The 27,734-nt window shown below is 41.0% G+C and overlaps 1 protein-coding gene across 2 annotated transcripts; it reads right to left on the bottom strand.

The window, feature by feature from the left end:
- Positions 1–4,444: 4,444 nt before the first annotated feature.
- lonrf2 (LON peptidase N-terminal domain and ring finger 2) lies at positions 4,445–26,965 on the bottom strand. 2 transcript variants are annotated; one of them, XM_080456977.1, is made up of 13 exons: positions 26,121–26,965; positions 25,184–26,004; positions 16,191–16,309; positions 14,537–14,659; positions 12,579–12,734; positions 11,380–11,620; positions 10,861–10,960; positions 10,532–10,646; positions 9,917–10,038; positions 9,012–9,198; positions 8,376–8,510; positions 7,758–7,907; positions 4,445–7,357 (listed from the first exon to the last, which is right to left on the bottom strand). In XM_080456977.1, exons 2-13 carry the CDS (start codon positions 25,947–25,949, stop codon positions 7,199–7,201), a joined length of 2,373 nt encoding a protein of 790 aa, XP_080313103.1. In that variant the 5' UTR covers positions 25,950–26,004; positions 26,121–26,965; the 3' UTR covers positions 4,445–7,198. The 2 variants fall into 2 exon arrangements, with proteins under 2 accessions (XP_080313103.1, XP_080313102.1); XM_080456976.1 differs by having other exon boundaries at positions 25,184–26,965.
- Positions 26,966–27,734: the final 769 nt, after the last annotated feature.

The following is a 27,734-nucleotide window of genomic DNA, read 5'->3' as shown; positions in this document are numbered from 1 at the left end:
GTTACCAGTTAGTCTAATTTACAGATATAAATTATTATATTACAAAACATACCTTAAGCACAACATTAACCACTTCAGCCCGATTTTATACATAAGCTATTTGAAAATAGCCGATCTACAAGCTCACAACGTCGTGACCCTTGTGAGCTTGTAGATCTGCTATTTTTTGATATGATGCCAATAATTTTGTACTTTTGCTCAAGTAACATTTTGAACACAGGCCTTTTTACTTGTAACAGAGTATTTTTATATTGTGGTACTTATGTAAAATATGTGATACTTCTTCCTCCACTGCTGCACAGGCATAACATGTCACTCATCTCCCTCAAATTATGACATTGCAGCCTTTATCAGATTTTAAAACTTTAACGTATCTGTTAATGAAGCTTTCCAGCAAGATAGTAGACCATCTCAAAGCAGTTTATATGGACCGCTCCATGGCGCGAATACAAAACACACTGTTGTTGTTTTTTTTAACCAGTGTAACTAGACAACGTGGGCTGTTTTAAAGAAATGTAATGACATAACAAATACAAATACCTAAATATAACGACAGTTTCAGTGATGGTTCAAGAGTGAAATATAATGAACGGGACGTCTCAGTACTGTCAAAACTAGCCCTGAAACATGACTGTCATACCATGACAGTCATGGTGCCGAGTCCCCCTGGTCTAAAGTTGTGTTCGATTTTTTCACATTGCCATCTCTCACATAAACATAAACGTTCAGATTTCAAATATAAAGTGCTTACCACCGAGCCACGGATGTTACAAGGCGATGCGGACCGAGATGAGTACCCGTATCTCCCGTATTGTTCAATAAAAAGCATTTTAATCCCATCGCCGGCCATTTTCTTTTTTTGTTTTTTTTTGTTTTGTAATGTATCAGAGTGCAATACACCTCCCAACCATTAGTGTCGCATGGTTGAAAGTATCGGAGACAATTTGGAGAAAATGGCCGGCGATGGGATTAAAATGCTTTTTATTGAACAATACGGGAGATACGGGTACTCATCGCGGTCCGCATCGCCTTGTAACATCCGTGGCTCGGTGGTAAGCACTTTATATTTGAAATCTGAACGTTTATGTTTATGTGAGAGATGGCAATGTGAAAAAATCGAACACAACTTTAGACCAGGGGGACTCGGCACCATGACGCTTGTATACAAGCGTCATGTGAACCATGGCTACCACAAGTGGTGCGTCCGTCGGCCGATATGAACTATACAAATATATACGCTCAATGACATATTTCACGGCAAATAAACACATACAATTGGTTTTTAGTGTATATTTAATCATTTTCACCCAGCGGTTGTTCTCAAAATGTTCACTTTACCAGAGTAAAAAGTTATTAGGTCGCGTTCTTTCTCTTCAGTCCACTGCGCTAGAACGGCCGCCATGTTTTCAGAAAAAAAAAATCTCTGGAGAGAAGAAACCACGTGCCGCCAAATCAGGCCTGTGATTGGAGGATTTCAGTCATGTTGCCCAGTAGAGGTCGCTGATGATCTGATTTTTCCAAATAAGTAGAGGTTGATCTTACTCAATGGAAAAAATGAAAAGTCAACGTTGATCATTGTCGTTGCTGGTTGATATGATATTGATAACAAAATGGCTACGTGTATCAGGGCGAGGTGCGCCACTGAGGCCGGTGCTGAGATTGGGTATAGAGCATCGCAGTTCCCGCCCCCTCCGGGTGCCGGAAGAAAAAACTCAATGCATTTTTCCCATTGACATTTCCAAAAATATTTATATCTATTAATTTAAGCCTCGAATCAAGCCATCATGACATCACATGAATCATGACCATAAAACGTTTGATTCTGTGATTTTTTTTTTTTTAAACGGCAAAACAAGGGTATTTATTAAATATAGTATATCATATAATTAAATAAAATCACAGAAAAAAACGTTTTATGGTCATGATTCATGTGATGTCATGATGGCTTGATTCGAGGCTTAAATTAATAGATATAAATATTTTTGCAAATGTCAATGGGAAAAGTGCATTGAGTTTTTTCTTCCGGCACCACGAAAAACCAGGAAGTGGGCGGGAACTGCGATGCTCTATTTGGGCTTTATTAGAATGTGACGTCCTAACTCTTCTATTGTAGAAGAAAGAAGTCCCCGCCCCCGCCCCCGCCCCTGTCTGTCTGTCTCTTTCTCTCTCTCAAAAACTATATATATGATTATATGATTATAACATATCAAACTATTTAAAACTATTAAACTATTCACTGGAAAAAATGTCACATCTGTGTCGCACAAAGTATCACATTGATTGATTGATTGAATACTTTATTTAGAGAAGGTTGCAGAGAAAAAGCACATGGAAGTACAGTTTACAATACAAGGTCAGCTAAAATGGGTCGCCCATAGAAGCCGCGCAATGGCTTGTTTCAAAAAGGATCCTCACATACTCAATTCATGGAGACATTAAAAGACAGATATACACTATGCTGAACATCATATGAACATTTTAACGATAAGAAAAACAAAAAAAACAAGAAAAAACTAAATAGGCCTACAGTAAATAAATAAATAATAAAGGGGTTGAGAATCACTGATCTATCTATATCCTGCCTTTGAAGAGTTGAAAATTGTGGGAAATGTGTTTACATTTGTACAAAAGTAAGAGTAAATAAGTAAATGGACATTCCACCACTGGAATCCATATGTTCTCGTCACCAGTAAGTTGTGAAAAATTTCCCCTGTCCTGCCATAGGCTAATCGTGAAGAATAGGCCTACTAAAGTACTCGGCCAGGGCCAATGTAGATCTTGGACTTCATGTTACCAGCGTGTGAAGTCAGTCGACATATCTACAGTATGACGTATGACTCAAAATTTGGACAATGTTTCAGTGCTATCAGAGCCCCATTGAATTCCATTATGAGATTAATGTTGGATATTTCAAAAAGTATAAAACAAGTGGAATCAGTGCCCGGAGCCATTTTCTCTAAACAATACATTATGCATCGACCACCACTTCATTTGACCAGCCCGTGACGTCACGTCAGTCATCTATGACGCCAGCCCTATGACGTATATGACTTCAAATGAGTAAAATATTGAAGATATTCTATCTATACATTTTACGGACTCTCTCTCTCTGTGTGTGTGTGTGTGTGTGTGTGTGTGTGTGTGTGTGTGTGTGTGTGTGTGTGTGTGAATATAAAGTTAATCTAATTCTCACTTCAAGTATACTGTTTTAGTCACAGATATAAGAAATTAGGCATTGCCCTTTTTTCTTACTCTGTACATGTTTTATATTTGTGATGTACGACGGAGCATTAGGACCATTCTTGGTTAAAAAAAAACAAAAACAAAAACGGAGGGGGCGGGGCATTATTCTGACTTTTTACTCCGAAATCTCGAAGTTTAATGTAGGACATTTCCTATTTTATAAACTGGTTTGGCTATTGTGATGGCAGACCCCTGAACAGTGTTTGAGGCAAGTTTGCTGCGGATCGGAGCGACGGTGCGAGTGTGGCCTGTGGCTATTCTGATGGCAGACCCCTGACCTGTGTTGGTGTGGATCAGAGCAACGGTGCGCCTCGCAGGTATGCATGTTATGTTTGTGATGTCCACCCACCCACCCACCGTCCGCCCGCCCGCCGTCGGTTGACCCTCTAGGCAATTTGAAGTGATTTGACAGAAATGGGATTTCTATTCAACATCTAACATCTTGGAGAACAAAAGGGACATATCAAGACAGGAACTCGAGACTTTTTTCTTTTTCCTTTATTTGCGATAAAAAATAGGTACAAGATTTTCCCTTTACAAATATACATGGAAGGAAATGCAGCATGTTGAAATCCCCACCCTGTACAGAGAACTACAGTGGAGATTTACACATGGAGGACAGAGATAGAACAGAAAAGACAGAGGGGGGGGGGGGTATCAGTGTTTTTGTGTGTGTGTGTGTGTGTGTGTGTGTGTGTGTGTGTGTGTGTGTGTGTGTAATAATGGAATTAAAGAAAACACTGAAAAGGCCTCCGAGTTACATTGATATACAATTAAATCACCCAACTTAAGATTCCACTATACAAATACACTGGGCATAGCAGAGAGAGAAAAAGGAGAATTCAAACAAACACAATCACCCCTAAGCCTAAATCAGTACATCTTTACCCAGCGAGAGACAGTGATAGGAGGGCATACAACCCATTCAAATCAGATTGACCTAGGCGGCTCCATTGTCTAAAAAACATTTGCCAACATTTAGCAAAACAATTGTTTTAAGGAAAGCAATAACATTTTAAACTTAAAGTGGCTGATCTTCAAGTTCACAACATGTTGTGAACTTCTAATTCGATTTTCGCGTATTTAACCATTTTGGTCCATTTGTTTTTTAAGGATTTGCTTATAAGGACATGCCCAAATTAGGGATGCCAGGTTGAAAGTGGTTAACCTCTCCAACAGATTGCATTGTAATTTCAATATTTTTTTTCCAGGGGGTTTCTGCTTTAATTGAAAAAACAACCAACTTGTAGGAGTCGCTAGTGCACACAGAAAATACCCCTCCCCTGCCGGCTTCCCAACCACAGTCAGACGTGTTTGTTGGAGCGCCTGGCCAAGCCGGAGGAACTGTGGATGAATTGAACAAACACAGTGGTGGGCAGGTACTTTAACCCTGCGCCACCCAGACGCCCCTAAACCCCCCCTAAACCCTCCGTTTAATTTGAAAAGACTAACCACTTATCATACATCTGCCAAGGTTTCATTTCTATGGGACTTACTGAGGCACATACACACTGCTGAGTGAGATGATAGAGAGAAAGCTTGAGGGGGGGGGGGTGCATCTGAATTTTGGCTCAGTCCTGTAAGGTGAGAAGCAGCCGTTTGCCGTGACATGAACAGGAATCTACCTTTATGTACAACACAGAAGAAAATGGGGTCTACAGACTGTAGTAGAACACCAAAAAACAAAAATGACACCCACAAAATACAGCCAAACCAATACATTCAGTACTGTGTAAGTTCTCACCCATAAAAATGTTTTTGCGTTGTATCTTGGTAGGTATGTGTCAGTTGTCTTGATTAACTATAAATGAAGAAAATATATTTATTTAAAAGAAAATAGTCACACTGTTGCGGATGTGGCGTGCCACACGGTTCTGTTCCAGGCCCACTTTGTTTCAGGTCAGCTTATTTGAAGTACTGGTGTCTTTATATGTAACATGATCCTCTGCAATCTGATTGTCACTTATGGCAGTGGTTCTCAAAAGTGGACCCTCAGCATTCCTTGAGGGGGTTCCAAATTATCCCTTACAGGTCTGTAACTCTGAGAGCGTACAAATGGAAGCATATCGACCCATAAGGGTCCTTTTGGTTTCATTTGTATGCTCTCAAGAGTTATGGGGGTCCTTGAAATTAAAATGTTGAGAACCACTGACTTACGGCCGTCCCATCTCTTTTTTTTCTCCTCCTCCATACTATGCAGACATACTGGAACCACAGAAAAAAACAGCGATGCACGACTGCTTAAACTTGCTCTTAATAGTGCAAGAAATGAGAGGTCATACCGTACGGGCCAGAAAACGGTCTCAAACGCTCAACTGTTCCAGCGAAAAGACTGTGACTTATTGGCCTGAATATAATATATATATTTTTTTCTTCTGGAAATTACATCTGGAAAAAGTGGGGTCATCTTACATCAGAGGTCCAGACTTGTAAATGTCATTACACATTCACAACAGCACATGGCGCCAGCTATTGGCAAAATTTAAATTCTCTCATTCTACTTTCTGCCTGGAGTGAGCCACAGTCTAGGGCTGCAACCATTGATCATCTTCTTAGTGATTATTCTATCAATTAGGTTTTCGATAAATAAAGCTTGTTTTGATATATATATATATATATATATATATATATATATATATATATATATATATATATATATATATATATATATATATATATATATATATATATATATATATATATATATATCAACAAATCAATGTGAAAAAAAAAGAAGTTATTTTTTCATATAACTAAATATTTAGTCAATTTAACCACGTAAGCCCTATTTTATACTTTGTCGTACAACTGCGTTGCGCACAACACAGCAGATATGCATGCTCACTGTGAGCTTCTGGATCTATATGCTTGTAGGCTATTTTTGATATTGATTTTTTTTTAATCGATTACAATTCTTTATCAATTAAATGAGTTCAATTAACTGTTGCAGCCCTACCACAGTTACAACTACAGCACCAGACAGTCTGGAAAGAGGAAGCAGCACGTACAAGAGTGACATGTCCACACAGAGTGGATTGACATGCCAAGATTCAAATGAAAGTCTCTGTTTTGTGCAGCAACGGTTCAATGGCCAGTAGTGCGATCGGGTGCTTTTTGTTTGTGTAATGCACTTTTGCCTTGTTGCTGAAATGTGTTATACAAATGAACTTGCCTTGCCGCGCTTGTGCAGGAAAAATCCAAACATCAAACCTTGCAGGTTACAGGTCGCATGCTCATGAGGAGCCAGTTCAATGGTAGCACACCTTTTGTCAAATACAATTATTTCCTTTATAAAAACACTATTTGGGGCTATAGTCCTTCCCACAGCTGACCCTGGTACGAATGCGACCAGAGGCACTTTACTGCATGTCATGCGTACTTGATATCTGCTGCAAAGGGGCTTTAGTCTGCGTTATTTCTATTTAATTTTTAAGATATTTATTGTAAGTGATATTGTTGTTTTGTTATTTGACATTTTCCTTTCACACGATTATCTTCTGAAAATGAAAATTTGTGGAAGATTGTATGCAAACTATTTTACACCTGCAAAATTGTAATGTGACAATGAATGATAAGTCTCTCTGTTCACTGTATCTGTCTGGAATAAAGCAAAATAAATAAAAGTAAAATTAAACAAAACAAGATTTGGTCTTCAAAATGTTGTTGAAGAAAGGGGGGGGGGGGGTCATCTTATAACCTTATAGTCGAGCGAATGCGGTAAATGGAAGGATGCCTGGGCCAACAGGCATTACTAAAACATCCCCCCTCACATCTGAGGGTTTTGAGAAGTCAGAAACTGTGATGTGTAGTCAGAAGGCAGGGTTCTTTGTTTGACCTCACGAAGGCGATGGAGCATAAATTAGGCCCGATACTGACAAATGGATTCATGAAAGCAAGAATGGACTGCATAAAAACGCTGAATGGTCTTAAGTTTGTTCAGAGCAGCTGGGACGAATCATCGCGGCCTCTTGCGCGTGACAAAGATGAGGACCCTGCGGATGGCGATGAGGCGGTCTTTCAGGGAGGTCATGGACAGGATGGTGAGCTGGGCACGGTTTTCCAACGGCAAAACCGCCAATAGCCACCAACACCAGGCAGGACCACTGGCACTGGCCTACAGGGACGGACAGGAAATGAATTAAAGTATTATGAGTTTTAAGTACTATCCGTACTTACAAAGACAGTTTATATACAGAGATACATAATGGTCATCAGGTAATGATTCTATATTTTATTAATTTAGACGTATATGTTCATCTGTACGTAGTTGTGTGTGTTTGTGTGGATGAATATGAGTGCATGTGTATGAGTAGATGTGCGTGTACCTACCTGTGGCTCAGGGGTCTTTGCTGGGTATGTATATGATTGAGTAGATGTACACGTATGTACTGTACATGTGTGCATCTGCAAGTGTGCGCGTCCTACATGTGGGTCTGGGTCTTTGCTGGTTATGTATGTAGTGTACTGTATATGACTGAGCAGATGGGAGTGTACTGCACATGTACTGTGTGTACCTGTGGGTCGGGGTCTTTGCTGGGCAGGTGTCCAAAGTGGCTGAGGATCTGACTCTTCATGTCATCTCGTAGGGAGGTGAACCAGCTGCTAGCCTGCTCGTACACCGAGTCATGCAGCTTCACCAGCTCTGCCAACTCCTCCCCCTCCACCTGATAACACAAAGACCACACATTAAACTCCTGTGCCCCCAACTGAGACCACACACACACACACACGAGCCTAATGTGCACTCCATAGTACGACAGTGTCGCTTGCCGAAAAGAGCTGACCTGCAAGCCAACAACGTGTCACGATAATTTGAATTACATTGTTGAAAGGCACTGTCTGAAAGTTACTTTCCACTGGTAGATATTGTTATACATGTATTTCATGTCATACATTATGAAAATACCATGTAATTGTTCTTATCAAATACCATGCGATATGAAATGGCTGCACACACTTCAAATTAGAGACTCTCAGAAAGTTACGTCATGAGACTTTCTGCGTTCCACGGTGTGATGTAATATTTTAAGTAAACTTCAGTTTATTTAGTGTTATTTATACATTATATAATACATTCTCTAACTTGGTGTAACAGGGACAACCTCGTCCATTTGTAACATCGATTCACGCACCTTCTTGTCCTCCAGGTATTCTATCTTGGCAGTATTGTATCCGTCTCTCTGTCCGTGGCTCAGGACCTTGAAGCGCGACACACCGATGGTGTCCACCACAGAGCGGCCGTCTGGGAAAAACTTCACATCGCGTACCTGGAGGACAATCCGTTGCAGTTTTTTGTTATTAAATGAAATAAGGGATATTCTTGCTTGTTTTGGTATCATGGTCGGTAATCTACAACAATATAAAAATAATATCATCTATTTTTATGGATTTATTTAAATCAATAATTTTTATATTAGATTAAATCAATTAGTTAAATTAACCCATTAATACCTGGAACGCATCTGTGTCACTTTAGATTTCTTTGGCTATTCAAAAATAGCAGATCTACAAGCTCATAGCGCGGCACCGAGTGCCGCGCTACGAGCTTGCAGATCTGCTATTTTTGAAAAATCGCGAAAAAATATTTTTTATATTTTTTTCAAAAAACTGTTAGGATTTAGTTTTTTTTTAAAGAATCGCGTCAGGTCTTAATGGGTTAAATGTTGTACCACTACAACAATATACTGGTCAACCGCTAGATATTAGGTCAGGTCAACCTTTACATGCCCTCTCCCCGTCCACTTAACCACAGAGACTCCCAGACCCACCTCCAGCATGCAGCCATAGTCTGCGAAGCCTTTCAGCTCATCGGAGATGCACATTCCAAACTGCTTGGTGCCCGTTTCCATGGAGCGACGGATCATGAGGCGATAGCGCGGCTCAAAGACGTGCAGCGGGCAGGGGATGGTGGGGAAGGCCATTGTGCACACAAAGATCGGCACTTCCTGGTTCAAACTACAAAATAACAGGCGAAGGGCATGGTTAATGATAGCTTGTTAGTGTGTGTGTGTGTGTGTGTGTGTGTGTGTGTGTGTGTGTGTGTGTGTGTACTTTATTATTATTACTACTATTATTACCATACTTGTGACTGGGCCAAATGTTCCCACAAGTATAGCAGAATTTGAGAAATAGACATTGTGAGGAGAATTTCCCTGGTCGTCACAAGAGAAAAGGTTCATTTATGGTTAACCCTTTAAGACCTGAGGCGATTCTTTAAAAAAAATCTAAATCCTAACAGTTTTTCAAAAATAATGTAAAAAATATATTTTCACGATTTTTCAAAAATAGCAGATCTACAAGCTCATAGTGCCGCGCTATGAGCTTGTATATCTGCTATTTTTGAATAGCTAAAGAATTCTAAAGTGACACAGATGCGTTCCAGGTCTAAATGGGTTAAAAACCTTTTAGATTTAGGATCGATTTATACTAATTTGTGTGCTTATGTGGCACACCAAAAATAGCAGATGTACAAGCTCACAATGCGTCCCAGCACGACACATTGTGAGCTTGTCGATCGGCTATATTGGGTGTGTGACACCGTTGCCCAATTAAAATGAAATGACTGTTAAGAGTTTGAGTACAGAAATAGAAACGTGTGAGTGTGTATGTTTGTGTGAGTGTGTGTGTGTGTGTGTGTGTGTGTGTGTGTGTGTGTGTGTGTGTGTAAACTGACTTGGACAACTCCTTCATCTCCTCCTCATGGATCTTCTTCCTCTCTGCCAGCTCATCTCCTAGGTAACGCTGCAGCACTTCCTCCATCAGCAATGTCTTTTTATAGCCCCTGGTGGCCAGGTACTGTAATGTCAACACACACAAACACACCGTCAAACCTTAATGTCTTTATTTACGATTTTGAAAAGATTCTGCCTAGGGCTTGGATTAGAGGTTAGGGTTAGAGTTCTGCCTGATTTATACTTAGTTGTGTGGCAGTGTCGTGCACAGGAACATAGCCGATCGACAATCGGCTTTAGGGTTAAAAAGGTTAAACTTAAACCCCATATGTTGTTGAGCCCCTCAGGGCTCTATACTAGTATCTTTACGCTCTACATTAAATATCTTCACTGAAAATTGCCGATCGACAAGCTCACAAGTTGTGAGCTATTTTCAGCTAAAGTTTTCCCAGAATACGGATGCTGGGGTTTAAATGGTTAAAGAGATTTAAAAAAAAAAAGGAATTTCATAAAATCTCTGTCCTAAAATGTTGATGTCCTCACAAGTACAGTAATACAAACATGTGTGTGTGACTGTGTGTGTGTGTGTGTGTGTGTGTGTGTGTGTGTGTGTGTACCTCAGACAGGTTCTCCTTGCAGAGTGGACAGTTGGGGTTGTGGTCCAGACAGCGCTCTAGACACTTGAGGCAGAATGTGTGTCCACAAGGGGTCGCTACTGGCTCATAGAAAAGCCTGGGAGAAGACAAACGCACACAGTCAATGACAATAATGGCAAATTGGCAAATTATGTTTTATTTCTGGCAAAGAGTTCATCACAATTATTTGTATGACAATTAATTGTCAACTTAAATTGTGTGTGTGTGTGTGTGTGTGTGTGTGTGTGTGTGTGTGTGTGTGTGTGTGTGTGTGTGTGTGTGTGTGTGCGCGCGTGTGTGTGTGTAGTTACCTCATGCAGAGGGAACACTCCATATCTACAGAGTCCAGCAGTTGAGCAGGCACAGTCCTCCCTCCACACGGGACACGACTCTGAGACGAAGTCGCCTCATCTGGAGGGGGGTTATCAAAGCCAAATGGTTGTTGGTTAATATAACGCAACCGGCACGTTTACAAACATTACACGTTACAAAATACACGTTTGTATTAGGGGTGTAACAGTTAATCGAACTAATTGATTTTATCATTATAAAAAATAATCAATAATAGATTTTACCCAACAAATAATTTCAATTTTGGGGGGACATTTTTATTTCTTTCCAGATTCTTTCAAAATAGCGAAAAAATCCTATCTACAAGCTCACAACGTGTCACAGATCTGCTATTTTCGTACACTTTTTTTCCCCAATCTATTTGTTGATAAATAAATTAAAAAAAAGTATCGATGAATCAAAAAACAAACCGATAGTATAATCACTATGAAAATAATCGATAGTTGCAGCCGTAGTTTATTCTACTATTTATTACTTACCAGCCTTGTGCAGTTTAAATGGAGGACTGAAAGCTATGGAGGAGGCACCGTCTCCACTGTTCTTCCTCTTAAGGCCACTGGGGGGCGATGGCAGGGCAGCCAGGACACTGGCTAGGCTCTTGCTGCTACTGCCCTCGTCTCCGAGAGCCAGGTCACATTTACCAGGGGAGAAGGGGAGCTTGGGGGTGAGTGAGGAAGAGGTGTCCTCGACTGGAGTCTTAGTCACGCTGAACTCCGATTCCTGGAAAGGAGTGGAGCAAGAGCAGAGTTGTTTTTAAGTACCTTCCAGACAAGTTCAAGTCAAGCTTTTTGTGTGACGCTGTAGTATGATGAAGTAGTAGGGCATTCATTTACGAAAAAACACATACCGTAATTTTCGCACTATAAGCCGCACCTGAATATAAGCCGCAGCAGCTAAATTGAATGATTTGTACATATATAAGCCGCACTGGACTATAAGCCGCGGGTGTAAAATCCATAGATTTAGGAGGTCCCCTAGTGGCCGTTAGCTGTAAAAATCCATAGATAAGCCGCACCGTTATATAAGCCGCAGGGTCGAAAAATGGGAAAAAAGTCGCGGCTTATTAGTCCGAAATTTACGGTACAGTTAAAATATGGAGATAAGCGGTTTCGGCCCGACAGCGGCGATATCAAACTGGGGGGGGGGGGGGGGGGGGGGGGTCCTTGAAATGAAAAGGGTTTGAGAAATCACTGTCATAGCAGAAGAGTCCTAGCCTGGGATCCAGCCTGCTTCGCTACGTTCGGCGGATTTTTTTTCTCTCTTCGCTTCTCAGTCTGGAAAGCCTCCCATCTCCAAGGGAGGCGGGACATGCCAAACGGCTTGAGTCCTGCCGTGGCTTCTGATTGGTCTGTGGTGCGGGGCGGGACAAAGCACCAGTGAGACGTCATTCCAATACGCAGAAAAACAACAGTGTGAAAAGCATGGAGGGTGGCGCTGGCTGATGACGTAGGTTGCCTAACGCTACTCTCATTCGTTGGAACGACATCCAATCAGCAACAACGTTGACTACGTAACATATGTAGTTCTAGTGTAGTTCTGCAAAACCTCCCAATGGGAGGCTTTCCAGACTGAGAAGCGAAGAGAGAAAAAAAAATCCACCGAACGTAGCGAAGCAGGCTGGATCCCAGGCTAGAAGAGTCCAAGTCGAGTGGGACAGCATGTGTTGGCGTGTTCCTACCTGTGAGGATGAGGCAGGTCTTAGTGAGAGTGGTCTGAGCGAGCTGAACAAGGCGCTGGGTTTGATGAGGCGAGTGGCAGCGCCTCCCTGCAGCGGGTGTAGAGGTGTGGGCATGTCGTCCCTCTCGAACACGGAGGAGAACACCTCACTCAGCACCTGGAGACAAAAGTAACCGGCCATCAGTTAAACACTTATAAAACCTCTGTATATTCTTCATTGTACAATGAAAACAGAGAAAATTGATTATGTACAACCTCACAACGGTGAACTTATAGATTCGTTTTCTCCGTATTTGAAAATGTCAGATTTTTTTCCCCATGATTTTGATTATCTAATGATGACATGGACAAAATACGAATGCCAGATTTAAGTGGTTACTATATTGTATAATGAATTCGGTTTCATTCCACAGTTTTAATCGTCGCGTAGTAAGCTTGTAGAGCTGCTATTTTCTGCATTTTTGCTACTGTATTAAAAAAAAAAGAATTTAAATTTGTATTTTATTCAAATCGATTATTTTTTATAATCAATTAAATCGATTTACTGTTGCACCCCTAAAAATCTAATTACAATTCTGACCAGCCATGGTAGCTCAAACATTTTATGCATTAACCCCAAACCCATGACATTGTGGTTACTCTGCATTTGGCATCTGTGTCTGATTTCCTCCTCAGGTGTTTGCAGTTTACAATCTGTATGTATGTAAATAATGGGGAAATTTGTTTGTTGAGGGTTATACCCTGAAGAAGGCTGTGCTGACCGCTGTGCGTGGGTTATCCCAGTTTTTAACAACTTCTATTATGAACTAGCCACATCAATAACCAGAAGAGTGCCGTGGTTTTTTTCCTTAGTTCCATGACATTGAGGGTTTGATTCCCTGCTCAGGAACTCAGTTTCATGTCCGCACCATCTGTCTGCTCTCACCTTCTACCTATAAAATAGCAGATCTGAAAGCTCACAATGCGTTGCAGCACGTGTTGTGTGTGCTTATAAATTTGCTATTTTCGGGCATGCGACAAAGTATATCAAGCTCAACTCTACACTGTCCTATGGCAAGAAAACAGAAATGCCATAAAAATAAGAAAGAGAAAAACATTATAATCTAATCTGTTGTTGTTACTGTCTCCAACACAATTTGACAGCCTCTCTCCAACATACAAACTTTTTGGGACAGGCCTGGACTCTGTAAGTGTTATCAAGTGCCGTTACTCAATCCTCTGGGAAGCGCCGGGAACATTTTCTTGGCGCTACATGTTGCGCCTTACTCTTCCTGGGAATCGAAGATGACTTCTGTGTTGCATTTCATACACAAGTCACGAGCCTCAGCTAACTAAATTCATAAAATACTCTGCATCTGACAATATCATATGTTCACTACCTTGTGTAACAGCTGTCATCACTGTGTTATGTGTGTGTGTGTGTGTGTGGTGTGCGTGCGTGCGTGCGTGTGTGTACACACGTGAGAGTGTTTCCTGGTATTGCTGGACAGAGCAGCTGGAGTGGGGGCAGTGGGGTTGTCTGACATGAGGTCTAGCATTGAAGCTAATCTTGCTTGACATGCATGGAAATGGATAAACCCAGTAAGACAGATATGGTTATCTGCTCTGATAAATATACACATGATAGAGATAAGTTTCCTCTCTTACAAAACAGAAAAACGGCATGATATGGCATGTCTACTTCCTCTGTAAATATGAACTGGGATTTAAATCATGGCTGGTTATCTACTAAATACTGCACATGGTATAACAGGTGACAATTCCTGAACTGGATGCAAGCATAGGAAACGGGTGCTTTACTTAATGTGGTCAACCACCCACCGTTTAACCACTTAAGCCCCATCGAAGCCGCATTACATTTTATTTATTTTTTGACTTTTTATTTTTCTAATAAAAAAAAAGGGGATGCCAGGTTGAAAGTGGTTTCAAAGCAAAAGCAAAGAGTTTATATTACTGTACCTTCTGAGCTTCCAGCTTGACTTTCGTCCAGTTGGGCTTGAGTGCCACACACATTAAATACTCCTGCAGGGCCTCGTCGTTGCTGCCCGCTTTACTCAACGCAGTGGCTTTGATGTAGTGTGCCTGGAAATACAGATGAAGAGAGAGGATATGTAACCATAATGTAGTACTGCCAGAAATGGCTTATGTATGTCAATACATGGTCCATCCCTGGATATTCCCTTACATAAAACCATTCTCTCACAACATGTCAATAAACATTTAATGACACACACATCAAACATTCATATCTATAGCACACTATTACATTTATTCTAATTAGTAATGTATTCATAATAGTAATAGGACTCCATATCCAGCACAAGTCTTGACAACCACACGCAGTCACACATGCTCACGTTATAGATGACATTAATTATGGTAAGGTCAGTACTCAGTAGGTTTTTCGCTGTGCTTGTGAACACTGTGAATAGCCATGCTGAAGCCCAAACTAATAAACAATGGCCTTATTGTAGTGTGATGGAGGATAGAACAGCGAAACTGCTTTTAATTCTGAATTATATCTTAATTATTAGGGGTGCGTATCTATCCCTAATAAGATGATACGATACGTATCTCCATGTACATGGCTGCGAAACAATTCAGGGACGATACATTTTAATAGCTTAATTTATACTCCATCACACGAGCTACGCAGTGTTAGCTTTTAGATGTGTTTTTTTTGGCAACAACATTATTGTATTATAAATTAGGCTGTACTGTATAACCTATGTTGTGTACAGTGAATGAGAGTGTTTGTTGCTGGGCTGAGGGCTGCAGGTTCGGAAGGAAACAGCCAAACACGCATGAATATCTGCAGTGTCATGACGGTCCCTCGCCTTGTATAACTTTTTTGTACTTATATAACACTGGCAAGCATTGGTCGGTGAAACGCTGTCTACTCGATGTCTTGTGCCTCAGCTGCTCCAACGTGTTTACCATGTCTCGAGAGCAACTCAAGCTATAGATGCTGTGATTACATTATGGCAGAATTTTTTTAGCAGAAATAACCGCTATATTCTTTGCACGATCACAGCAGCACAACCACGGTATAATCAGACATTAGACCTTGCCGAGTTGTCTTCTAAATTTTAGATCTTAGATTTGATGGCGGGCTCTGCTCTGTACTGTCGGTGTTATTTGGTTACCTCGCAGCGCTTGTAAAAAAAAAAAAAAAAGTCAATGTGAGTATTCACAGATTCCTCATCACCCCACATTTTCCAAATTTTAGACCTTAGATTTGATTGTGCACACTATGCTCTAACAGTATCTGTGTTATTTGTTTACATCGCAGCACTGTCTAAAAAAAAATCAATACGAGATGAGATGAATGAGAAGCAAATATAATAACTTGTAAACATTAGATCAGTGAGTCCTTTGCAGCAAGTTACTTCATGCCAAAGTACAATTAACTGCAAAGCTTCATTGATAAATGTATAACCAAAACATAATCCGATGCGTGTACGTTTAGACCGATCCAGGTGTTCGCGTATCGATGAAGTAATGTTAAACTCGATTTCCAATTCATATAGGTTCATCTTCACACCTCTATTATTTATCAATCGATAGGACATTTACAACAATTGATTCCTCATTGATTGTCTTTGTTTCTCACCATTGGCCAAAGAGGTTTGATCCTGCATATGCTACTGGCATCTTGGACAGCTTGGCTGTAGCTCCTCATTTCCATGTGCAGTTTAGCCCGCTGGCACAACAGTCGGCCTGAAGAGGGTGCTAGAGATCACAGGGGGAAACAAACAGGTCAGGCTATTGCTCCAGGGTGTAGAGTGACATTCTCCAGGTCTCAGAAGTAGGCTGACTATGTAACATGTGTGTTGTAACACAGCATTAGACCTATTTTAAATGTAACTTTCCTCTCTGAAGATGCCTGCTACAGTGTGTTGGAGGAATATTCCTTCAATTGTCACGTTACCAACAAATGACACTCTGATAGATATACATACAAACACGCACACAGTACATACTCACGAAACAAGTGTTTAAGCGCAACAGCAGCATAGTCTGGTCTGTACTCTGACCGAGAGGTCTGTGTGATTCAATTCTCTTGTGTTACACGTGCTAGTTAGCTAGCTACAGTATATCAACATTTTGCCCCCAAAACGTGTCGTGCCGTCTATTTCTGCTTTTGTGTCAGGTCTGAAATCATGTGGCAACATGGATTTTGGGCAGTTTAATGTTGCCTTGCTCACTGCCAAACATGAACACTTCACAGAGCATTACTAAAGACCTTTAACTCGGATAGTGTACAAATGTAACTTGGTTAAATTATTTGTACATTCTCTGAGGAATTTACTGTGTAGCTATCAAATTTGTTTCGTTTTATTTTGCCTTTTATTTAAAAATGTAAATAAAATGTTATAAAGTACAAGGAATTAGTGTATAAAAATCAGCAATTTTCACCTTTATTTCTTCAGGGAGAATTACACAGTAGCATTGACACATCTCACGTGTATATGCCACGTTTACCAACTGCACACGTCACTGTATAATGGTACAGACAAAAGTGTCCTTTTCAAGCAAATGATATGCATGACTAACTTTATTGTGAGCCATATTTGCACTAGTGCACTATGTGTTTCCTATGTGCACCAACTTAATGGATTCACGCACTGCATTATCTTGCTATACAGCCACAACAAGGATTGGTGTTCAGTGGTGTCGGAGAACTAAACAAGTAATTATTTGGCATCACAATGTATAGCCTAGTAAGCCTACTGTATTAGAATCAGAGCTATGGGCTGATACGGTAAACAGTATACAAGGTTATTATTCTCCAGTAAAATAGGCGCACACACACACACACACACACACACATACAAATCCCGTCATTCTATTTACACGTGAGGAGGAACACTACACTACAGCAGAAAATGAAACTCTAGCAGTCTGTGTTTCACAAGAGGGGCGTTGTCACAATGGGAAAACTGCTTGTAAAATGTCACTCTGGCCGTTGTCTTTTATTACGGGGCCAGAGCTCAGCTCTGGACCTGTCTTAATGTTCCCCTCTTTTTTCTTCTGCCACTTTTCGCAGTTCTGGCTGAACCGTGCATACGCTTTTTACGAAACTTGGCCATATGGTAGATGGTCATGAAAAACTATCAAGAAATAATTCTCACAATCTTTCGTCAAAAGGTGGCGCTATAGCAAAATGCCAACTTTGAACAGGTACAACTCATGCCGTTTGACCTACAGCCATGAAACTTCAATACACACATGCGTCTACTCATGATGAACAACTTTCACACTCTGACTTTTGACCTCTGACCTTTAGATCTCCCACCATTTTGAATTATATGAAAAACAGTTAAAACCTATCTTCTCCTGGGATTTTTGAGTAATCTGCACGAAACGTTTTACACATGAACTTTGGACCTATGCCGACAAACAAGCAGCAAAGATTTTCCATAAGTGAAAAAATGAAGCTTTAATGAGCCAATGAATATTGCAGTTTTATGACAATTATTCATCTGCCCCTAACACATACATGCAGACTCACATTTCTTTGAAACTTTGCGGTAATGTTGAGGGTCATTCCAAATATCACTGAAACCAATCTTACTCCAATTGGTCAAAGGGGGGCGCTATAGCGATTTTTTGAAAATGTAAACTTTAAACAGGCAAAAGTCATGCCTCGTTTGGCCGACAGCCATTAAACCTGCTTACACATGTGCCTTGACTCATGAGGAACACATGTATCACGTTGACCAGTAAGCTCCGCCCTTAGATTGTCCGCAATTTTGAGCAGTTTGAAAAACACTTAAACCCAGGATTTTTCAGCTATTTGCGTGAAACTGTATCATCTGTGTGATCTCCTTTTTCACAGGTTCTTGTCTGTTGGTCCAATGGCTTCTCCCTTAAGCGAGTGCCTCACGACCGCAAGGTTGCCGGTTCAAGCCTCACTTGATGCAGACTCATTTAAGTTGAATTGCAAAATACATGACTGTATCAATGAATACATGTGCGAACAGTAAAGATAACATGAAATGCTTATTTGAGAGTATGTTTTTTCAATGTATGACGTACTTCATTGTGAAAATAGCCGATCTACAATCTCACAACTTTTCAGATAGCAACGTTTTGTGAGCTTGTAGATCGGCTGCTTTCACTGGTTTCGGTTTCGAGGAGACATACAATTTCTCTATTGGTAAATGGTTTGTGAACGAGTGATCTTAGTGTTAGTGTTAGTGTGAATTCTTTTTTCACTGGTTCTGGTCTGTTGGTCCAATGGCGTCTCGCTTCAGCATCAGCCTCTGGATCCAAGGTCGCCAGTTCAAGCCTCAACTCTTGCTGGCTACTTTTCAATTGTATCGCACAAAACATGACTGTATCAATTAATGCATGCGCAACTGTTAAAGGTAACATGAAATGCTTCTTGGAGAGAGTATTTTTTGCAATATATGACAAAATTGTGAAAATAGCCGATCTACAATCTCACAACTTTTCAGATAGCAACGTGTTTCTGAGCTTGTAGATCGGCTGCTGTGTTATCTCTTTTTTCACAAGGCTTGTCTGTTGGTCCAATGGCTTCTCCCTTAAGTGAGTGCCTCATGACTGCAAGGTTGCCGGTTCAAGCCTCACTTGATGCAGACTCATTTAAGTTGAATTGCAAAAAACATGAATGTATCAATGAATACATGTGCAAAGGGTAAAGATAACATGAAATACTTATTTGAGAGGGTATGTTTTTGCAATGTATGACATACTTCATTCTGAAAATAGCCGATCTACAATCTCAAAACTTTTCAGATAGCAACGTGTTTCTGAGCTTGTAGATCGGCTGCTTTCACTGGTTCACTTGTATCTTCAACAGACAACCTCAGCCTGGACAAAGCTATAGCACTATAGGTAGTGTTGCAGCCTGTCAATCCGAAGGTTGAGGGTTTGATTCCTGTTAATGGCAATAGGTTGAGACGTCCAATCAATCCATTCTGCTTCCATCTCTCTCTCTCTTCAATCTATTCCGTTTCCATGTCTCTCTCTCCCTCTCTCATTCACTGGCCCCGTATTATCGCTGCTTGCAGCTATATTTTTCATTTTAAATTTGCATCAATTTAGCAAGCAAACAAATATTTTTGGGGAAGTTGGGTTTGAAATCCAGATGGATAGCATGCTAGGGCTGGGCGATATGGACAAAAATCTAATATCACAATATGTAATATACAGTAACAGATTTGATAGATCAGTAATGCCTACTACTGTATGTAATAACGTGGGTCAAGGTAACTAATAGAACAGCTAGACCAGGCAGGTAAGTTCAGAAAATTATCACTTCAGTGATTTATCAATAGTCTCATATCACAATATTAGATACTGCGCAATCTCTCTGTGATTCTGTAGTTCTCAATCGGTTTCACATTGCAACCAAAAATTTACATCGACCACAAAATCTGAAATCTGTTATTTTTAATGTATAATTGGGTTTTTCCTTTGCTTGATGTTCTGTGTAAAGCACATTGAATTGCCTTGCTGTTGAATTAATGTGCTATACAAATAAAACTGCCTTGCCTTCACTAAGGGCTGAGATTGAAATGCTAACCAACTAATAAAGATGTGTATTTTATTTCTTTAATTACGTATTAAGAATCAGTCGCGGTACCTTTATTTTAAATTCATCATGGTTTTGTAAACTAACCACACATACTTCTAGAAAACTTTACAATCCAGTAGCCAGTCCCTGAATGGACTTTTTGGTGGATCAACTATCAGTTACTATGCATGCACATAACACAGGCTAAGGCCTAGCCACAATGTTACAGTATGTTTTTTTCAAATTATTTGATTATTTGATTTTATTTATTAACTACTTTTGAAAAATGTTGGAATTGTTATTTCTTTGTTTAAACTTTTTTTTAAATCTTTGGAAATTATATATATATATATATATATATATATATATATATATATATATATATATATATATATATATATATTTAAATGTAGAAAACAAGGGGGAAAGGGGAGATTTACAAGCAACGAAATTGGTCAGCGACACAAACATGGGTCCCGACCGACTGTTTGGGAAACAGTACTCTACAGTATAAACAGAAGGCAGGGACACTTGGACTGGCCTGACTCTCCCCTGACACACACACAGTGTGCAAACAGTAACAGCATGCGATTGGATAATATTCATCCAATCACCCACCACTCAGATATTGTGCTACAGTCTAACACCCACCGAATGGGCATTTGAAATGGTGCAGATGGTGCTGATAATAACAAACATAAAGTCTCTGTAATGATGGAGAAAAGGTTGGACACCAGAAGTTAGAAACTGCTTGATTGCATCAAAACTCCTCATTATGATTATTTTGCTGAGATCATGATTGTTTAAAACAATTACACGTCGACTTTGGAAACATCATTTTAAAAACACTCCATATAATAGATATTCATGGTTCTTTGACAATGACTAGATTAACTTGTTAGAGGAGTATGCATGCTATGCCTAAAGCCTCACATTTGGCCTCGTCTTTAGGCTTATTAACAACTATAAACTTTGTGTAAGAGAAAGTAGCGAAAAAAGGTGATCTACAAATTCACAGGTCCTCCAAATGACGGCTGGTCAAGCTGAGAAACTTAGCAGCTACAGCCTGATGTATGAGGATCAAATGGAGGCATGGAAAATACGCTTGGCATACCATCAGGAAAAATAAATAAAGAAATAATAAAACAACATAGACATATAAAAGGTAGACGCCTCCTCCATCTATGAGGTGTCTGCATCTCGGGCGCCATTTTGTAGAAGGCAAGCTTTCTGACTACTGGCCAATCACAGCGTGTCTATTCCGGGACTTGGCAGAATGTAGTTGTATAAAAATACAACAGGATATTTTTTATAGAACTAGATTCTGACAAGTCCCGTAAAAGACACACTGTGATTGGCCAGTAGTCAGGAAGCTTGTCCTCATGTTACCCTGACTCTCCCTCTCAGCTTTACTACTGTATTGATTAAGAAAAAGGCAACAGGAGGAGGTGGCTGCCCACTCTCCTTTTTAAAACACACAACCTGACTCCATGAACTAATTTGGTACAAAGTCGGAAACAAATCTCGCTTGAATGTTGCCTCCATTTCACTGTCTCCCTCTCACCTTTCCTATTGTATAGCTCAGTAAAATACTATATGAAAGGGCGGGGACTTCCACTTCTCTCCTTTTAGGTATTTTTAATTATTTATTATTCAGACAGGATGGTGGAGAGAGACAGGAAGGTTAGGGCAGAGCGGAGTGATGACATGCAGCTAGGAACCCAAATTGGGAAGTTGTGTTTATGGTCGGTCAGTGCTTTTAACAAGTTTAGAAACGAAGGTGCTTTTACACTGGATTGTGGGGAACTGCATTAGTGAGTCAAAGTACTACAGTTTTTCCACACTTGGTGTCATGGTTAGCTAATCAACCCCAATGGAGATTAAAGGTATAGTAGGCAACATTAAGCCTATATTTGAAAAATACCTCTATATATATATTTTGCATTTTTTCCCCTCTATCAGCCACTATATAATGATGCTGGGGTGTTTTCCTGCATTGAAAAACACTCCTCTTTCTGAAATCCGTATTTTCCCTACTATTTAGGTTACACATCCGGGTATCCGGTGCGTAAATTCACGCACGCATGTGCGCATCCGTGCGCGTCCGTGCCCGTGTGAACTTTTTACTTTCGGTTTGAAAACGCTCTCAAACTTCGTTTTGGAGGCACATAATTTACTTTTCAGATAGCGTTTGGATAGAATTTAGTTGTTTAACTTCATATATGTGGTCAATTTGTCATGAAAGAGCCTATTTAAAAATAAAAATTCAGAGAACCGGCAGGGGTGGGCAGTTCCTTGAATTGTATCCGAATAAAGCAACCCATATTCGGCATGGCCCGTTTAGAAGCCTCCTTAACTCTATGGAAGTCCTCCCTGCGACACCCCCTGGTGGTCGGGGAAACGAACTGCAGGAGTTTTTTTATTTGTTTATCTCAGAATCGCCTACAATCCCTTTAAGTATTGTGCCGATGAGAATAATGAAATAGCGACCATGTCGATGATTAGTGCCTCCATCTAGGGGTATGTCCAGCCCCTTGGCCGCTCAACGCAACCTAACCTCTTTCAGGTAATAAACTAGAACACTTATAAACGTTCCATTTCCCTCCCCTATCCCTTACATAAACGGGTCACTGGCTAGGGAGAATGGGGTCAACTCTACTGTGGCCAGCCCCCTGCCCCCAATGTAGAGCCAACAAGTAATGCCTGATTTATACTTAGTGACGCTGCATTGCCTTAGTTACGCACCAGAAATAGCTGATCTATAAGCTCACAGCGCGTGCGTGTTGTGATCTTGGAGATCGGCTCCTTTTGGTGCACGACACCCACTCGCAACTAAGTATAAATCAGGCTTACGGTGGCCCAGTGGCAGGTAAAATTATTATTTTATATAGATTGTAAACTATAACAGGTGTTGCCACTCAAATTTAAAAAATGTCACTGTTGCCATAGAGAGTAGTATGCATTGGAAGTGTTGGCTCAACTCATTTGGCCTCAGTGAGTGAGGCTCACTGACTAATGGAATTAAAGATCCAGTTGTTTGAACTGGACGGTGGGGGTGACCTACATCTTTATGGCTTCTCTGAATAGAACCGACAACTGTACGATTTGATGCTTCAATGCTGGTTTTACCACTGCTTTTACTAGTTTATTACTTTATTTCAGTTGTGTAAAGCATTTTATAACCCTTTGTAACATAGACATAGAACTGGATGCCATACATTTAATTTAATTGAAAATTTGAAATGCTCACTCAGACAAATAAAAAAATTGATGAGACTCATGTTGCAACACATTTCACATCCTGTAATGCAACCCCACCTATCATCCACCCTCTTACCCTCTAAATGCATCCCTCCCTCTACACACCACGGTATGACTGGCATAGACCAGTCACCACTGCAGTAAGAGGTCGGATGAGGCCAACTGACATGACGGCATTAATAAATAACAATGAATTAGGGAACAATCGGATTACCCTAGCGATTGATTACTTTTTTTGATTAATCGAATGATGGAGAACACCTTTTTTTTATTATTACTTTTTATATAGCAATGAATCGATCAAAAAATGCTATTTGATCTTCTTTTCATTATCGACTAACGACCATCTGCCGAAAATCAATACATTTTAATAATTGATTAGTTTGATTAACTGTTGCACCCCTATATCACACATGACTGGCACAGACCACTGCAATAAGAGGTCGGATGAGGCCAACTGACATCATGGGTTATCGTTGATGTTGGGCAGAAACCTATTATCTCCATGTTTTAACTTTGTGTTTTTTCGTAAATTAATTACCTACTTGATCATACTAGAGCATCACACAAAAGTATCAGATCCGCAAGCTCGAAACGCGGGGCGAAGCAACGCGCTTTGAGCTTGTAGATCAGCTACTTTTGCTGTTTTTGAATCGTGAAAAGTAACAGATTTGGAGATATGAGGTTTCCACCCGACAGACGTTATAATAAATAATAACAATGAATACTGCATCTGACATCCTACCTACCACCCCCACCCTAGTGGTCTGTAATGGGGCTTCCTCATATCCCTGAAGGCCCCATGCTGGGTTTGTTGGGAAAACATAGACTGGCATGACTGGTAAAGATGTGACGGCACTTTGCCCACTCACAGCCAGTTCATTACACCATCCAACAGACAGAAGGTGTGTGAATCAGTGCTGATTCGGATGCAGCTCAGTGAAAAGATGTCTCAAGGACCCCATAGCCATACTATGTAGAGAGGAATCTAGTTGTCTGTGATTCTAATCTCTAGAAGACTACAACCGTAAGAATGTCCAACAGTGGCGTTGAATTTTCTCTCCTCGAGATTAAAAGTTGAAAACATTATACCGTCCCCCTGAATACTGCATTTGAAAAGAGTGGTACTTTTTTTTTATTTTTATTTAGGTTAATAGCAGTTATATCACCCCTAAAAAGCACAGCCTTCATGCCCTGGTTAAGTTCATGATAGATGACACACTTATAAAACTGTAGGAGAAAGGAGGGGAGGGGTCAGTGGAATACAGTTATTTCAGTTATTTTCAGTCAGTGGAATTTAATTATTTACCACAAATAAACATTAGTGCACAAGTTACATATGGGCTGCATTTTTTAAATGGAAATGTCATGCATGCAAAAACAAAGTTTGGATTCATTGGGGGCTAATGATAATAAAATATATAATTAAATGGGGGGGGGGGGGGTTATTGGGCTGAACATGTATAGAGTTTGACCCACACTGTTGCCTTTGGTCATAGATGTAAAATGGGTTAAAAAGGCAGGCTACGTCATAAGCTATCATTATAAATAGGTTATATGAATAAGTGCTGCTTAGATAATGAGAGTGGGATGTGATATAACGCCTGACCCAGTGGGTTTTATATAAAGGTGAGAGAGGCGCCCCTATCGCTGACACGAGGAAGTGCAACAGAAAGTAGGTCAAGGAGATTCACCTCTCAATTTCGTACACAACACCACCTCACAGGTATAACAGCACAGGTTTCTATGATGGGAGATGAGAAATAAAACATTTATTGTTCTTATGTGTGTGCTCTTACCTAGTTCTACTGCTTGGTTATACTTCTCCAAGGCATCCGTGTGGCTCTGTTCTCTCCACAACACGTCTCCCTCCACCCAGTGCCTCCTGGCTTTGCTTTCGCTCTCGAACCATTTATCCAGCAGGCCACTCACGACCACATTTAATCTGAGTCCGTCTCTTTTGTTCAGTTTGTGTCTGCAATGTTTACAGTCTTTCACCGCGTCGTCCTCCAAGCACCGTTTGCAGAACGTGTGGCCGCACTCCAGCGTGGCGGGCTCGTACATTAGACACCTGCACAGGTGACAGGAGAACATGTCCAGGGTCTCATCCTCCTCCAGGTCCCCGTCATCTGCCTCGACCCCGTCCTCGCCATTATTACCGTGCGTCCCGTTTGTATTATTAGAGCAGCTAGTCCACGAAATATTCAACTCTTTCTCGCGAAGAGTGCGGGCAATGTTCTCCACCAGAAGGCACAGCTCCTCCGGCCGCAGCTTGCAGAGGTTGGCGGCCGTGCAGTAGGCGTCCAGCGCCTCGGAGATCCGGCCGGCTCGCACCAGAGAGTCGGCCTTGCGCAGACACAGACCCCGGTCCGGCTGCTGCAGGTCGGACAGCTGAGAGCCGTAGATCTCCGCGGCCAAGTCAAAGTCCCCCGCGCGGCTGGCTTCCTCCGCGACCTCCAGCATCTCGGGACATATGCCCGCGGCCCCGGGGTTGTTGAGCGGGTGGACGAACAGCTCGCCCGGGTGATGGTGGTGATGATGATGAGGCTGGATGCCGGTCTCCATCGTTCTCTCCCACCCAGCCTGTAGATCGCGACTCTCCCAAAAGTTCACAGATGGTCTGAAAACACACAGACCCGACTACTCACACTTTGTGCAAATATTGTACAATATCATGTCCTTACGTTAGCTAGCAAACATGAAATATCTTGCTCTCGATCTCAAGACCGCTCGTACCATTGTTGTTGCTGGCTACATCAAGAGGGTCCGGCATGTCAGGTGCCGGCATGCATGAATTCCCGTCTTAAACTAAGGTCCCATGAATCATAATGGATGGGTCTAACAGAAGAAGAAGTGACATGGTACTTTAAAACCAAACCCCTCTATCACCTCCTCCTCCTCCTTTACAGCAATTGTAGGCGGTCTGTCGTTACTCGGTCATAATAACAAACCAAGACCAACGACAGAGTGTGGCTTCTTGTTGTGCCACTGAGGTAATAATTATATTGCCCAAAAATAAACTGAGGTCGGTCGGTTGGTTGAGAGGAAACGGTGCTACTGTTTAATGTGTTGTTAATGAGACACAAGGAGGATTCCGTCACAGTTTTATAATGTTAGCTTCTTCTTCGACGTCGACAGAAAACGGTCCCAAAAAAAAAGAAACAACGTTTTGGTTTTTGCAACAACAAAAAAAAACATACTTTGCACAGTTTGCAGTGTCGCTACAACTAAGGAAAAAAAAAACTAAAGACACTGAACCGACGAGGAGCTTTAAATAAATTTTTTAAAAAAAGTGCACGAGAGAGAGGCTGCCTTGAACGTCACTTGTTTTTTTTTATGTAAGAGACACACAACAAGACAAGCTAGCGAGCGTTAAACCCCCGAACCACCTCTTTCTTTCCTTCTGTTAAAACTCAACGTTCTGCGTTTGGAATGAGCCTCCAAACCGTCCAAACCGTCCGCCGGCGTTGCGAGCGGCATCATGCTCTACCTGACAATTATGTGGAAAATAGCGACAATTAAGGAGAACGTTAACGGTGACAACGGCGTCCTGTTGTCGCGACTTCATGGTCGGTGCTAGCAGCGCTAGCCCTACTGAAGATGTGACAAAAAATGATTTGCATTCTGTGTTAAGTGTTGCCAGGTTTTTAGAGAGAAACAAGCAACCAGGTCTATGAAAACAAGCCCAAAAGAAGCGAGCCCTTCGCCCTTTAAACATACATACACATTCTATTCTATTTGAAAATAGATAGCCGATCTACAGCCTGTAGATTTGCTATAAAAAAAATTAAGAACATTTGAACAACACACATCTTGTATAACCATAACATAATAACATATTTTCAGATGGGGGTCCACCGTCCGCAGACAAATACATATTAATTTGACTTAAAAATGTTGACTTGAAAATGTTTGAGAAACACTGGTTTAAACAACAACAAGGAACAAGCCCAAATAAGCCACAACACTTTGGACACAAGCCCCCAAAAAAGCAACCCGCAACTACAAATATCTACAAGCAACTTACCAGAAAATCAAGCCCAAAGTCGCTTATTATAAGCGGACATGGCAACGCTGATACTGAGCGAGACCGCACGCGGTCACATGACGCCCAGAGACACGTTCGTATTGGCCCGCTATATGGCTCGTTTATATAAAACGACCGGGGTCAATTCACTTTGCAGTTTGCTTATCCGGTCTTGACCGGATACGGAAACGGTTCTATGTGTGCGTACAAATTACCAGATACGGTAGGCGGGCTCAAACCAGATATAAGCACTGAGCAATGAATGTGAACCAGGCTTTCCACCGGTCCTGCGGAAAGCCTGTTGACGCGAGGGGGTTGCACAA

Source organism: Gymnoscopelus braueri (genome assembly GCF_963280865.1).
Source record: "Gymnoscopelus braueri genome assembly, chromosome: 18".
Lineage (NCBI taxonomy): Eukaryota > Metazoa > Chordata > Actinopteri > Myctophiformes > Myctophidae > Gymnoscopelus > Gymnoscopelus braueri.
This window is presented reverse-complemented; position numbering and strand designations above follow the sequence as displayed.

Bases quoted from the DNA above. Each gene is read 5' to 3' on its own strand.
- lonrf2 (XM_080456976.1), bottom strand. From the start codon at position 25,949: ATGGAGACCGGCATCCAGCCTCATCATCATCACCACCATCACCCGGGC. The intron at 14,660-16,190 runs GTGAGAAACAAA...CTGTATTTCCAG, and splicing joins TCAAACCTCTTTGGCCAATG to GCACACTACATCAAAGCCAC. The intron at 12,735-14,536 runs GTACAGTAATAT...TTTTGTCTCCAG, and splicing joins TCAAGCTGGAAGCTCAGAAG to GTGCTGAGTGAGGTGTTCTC.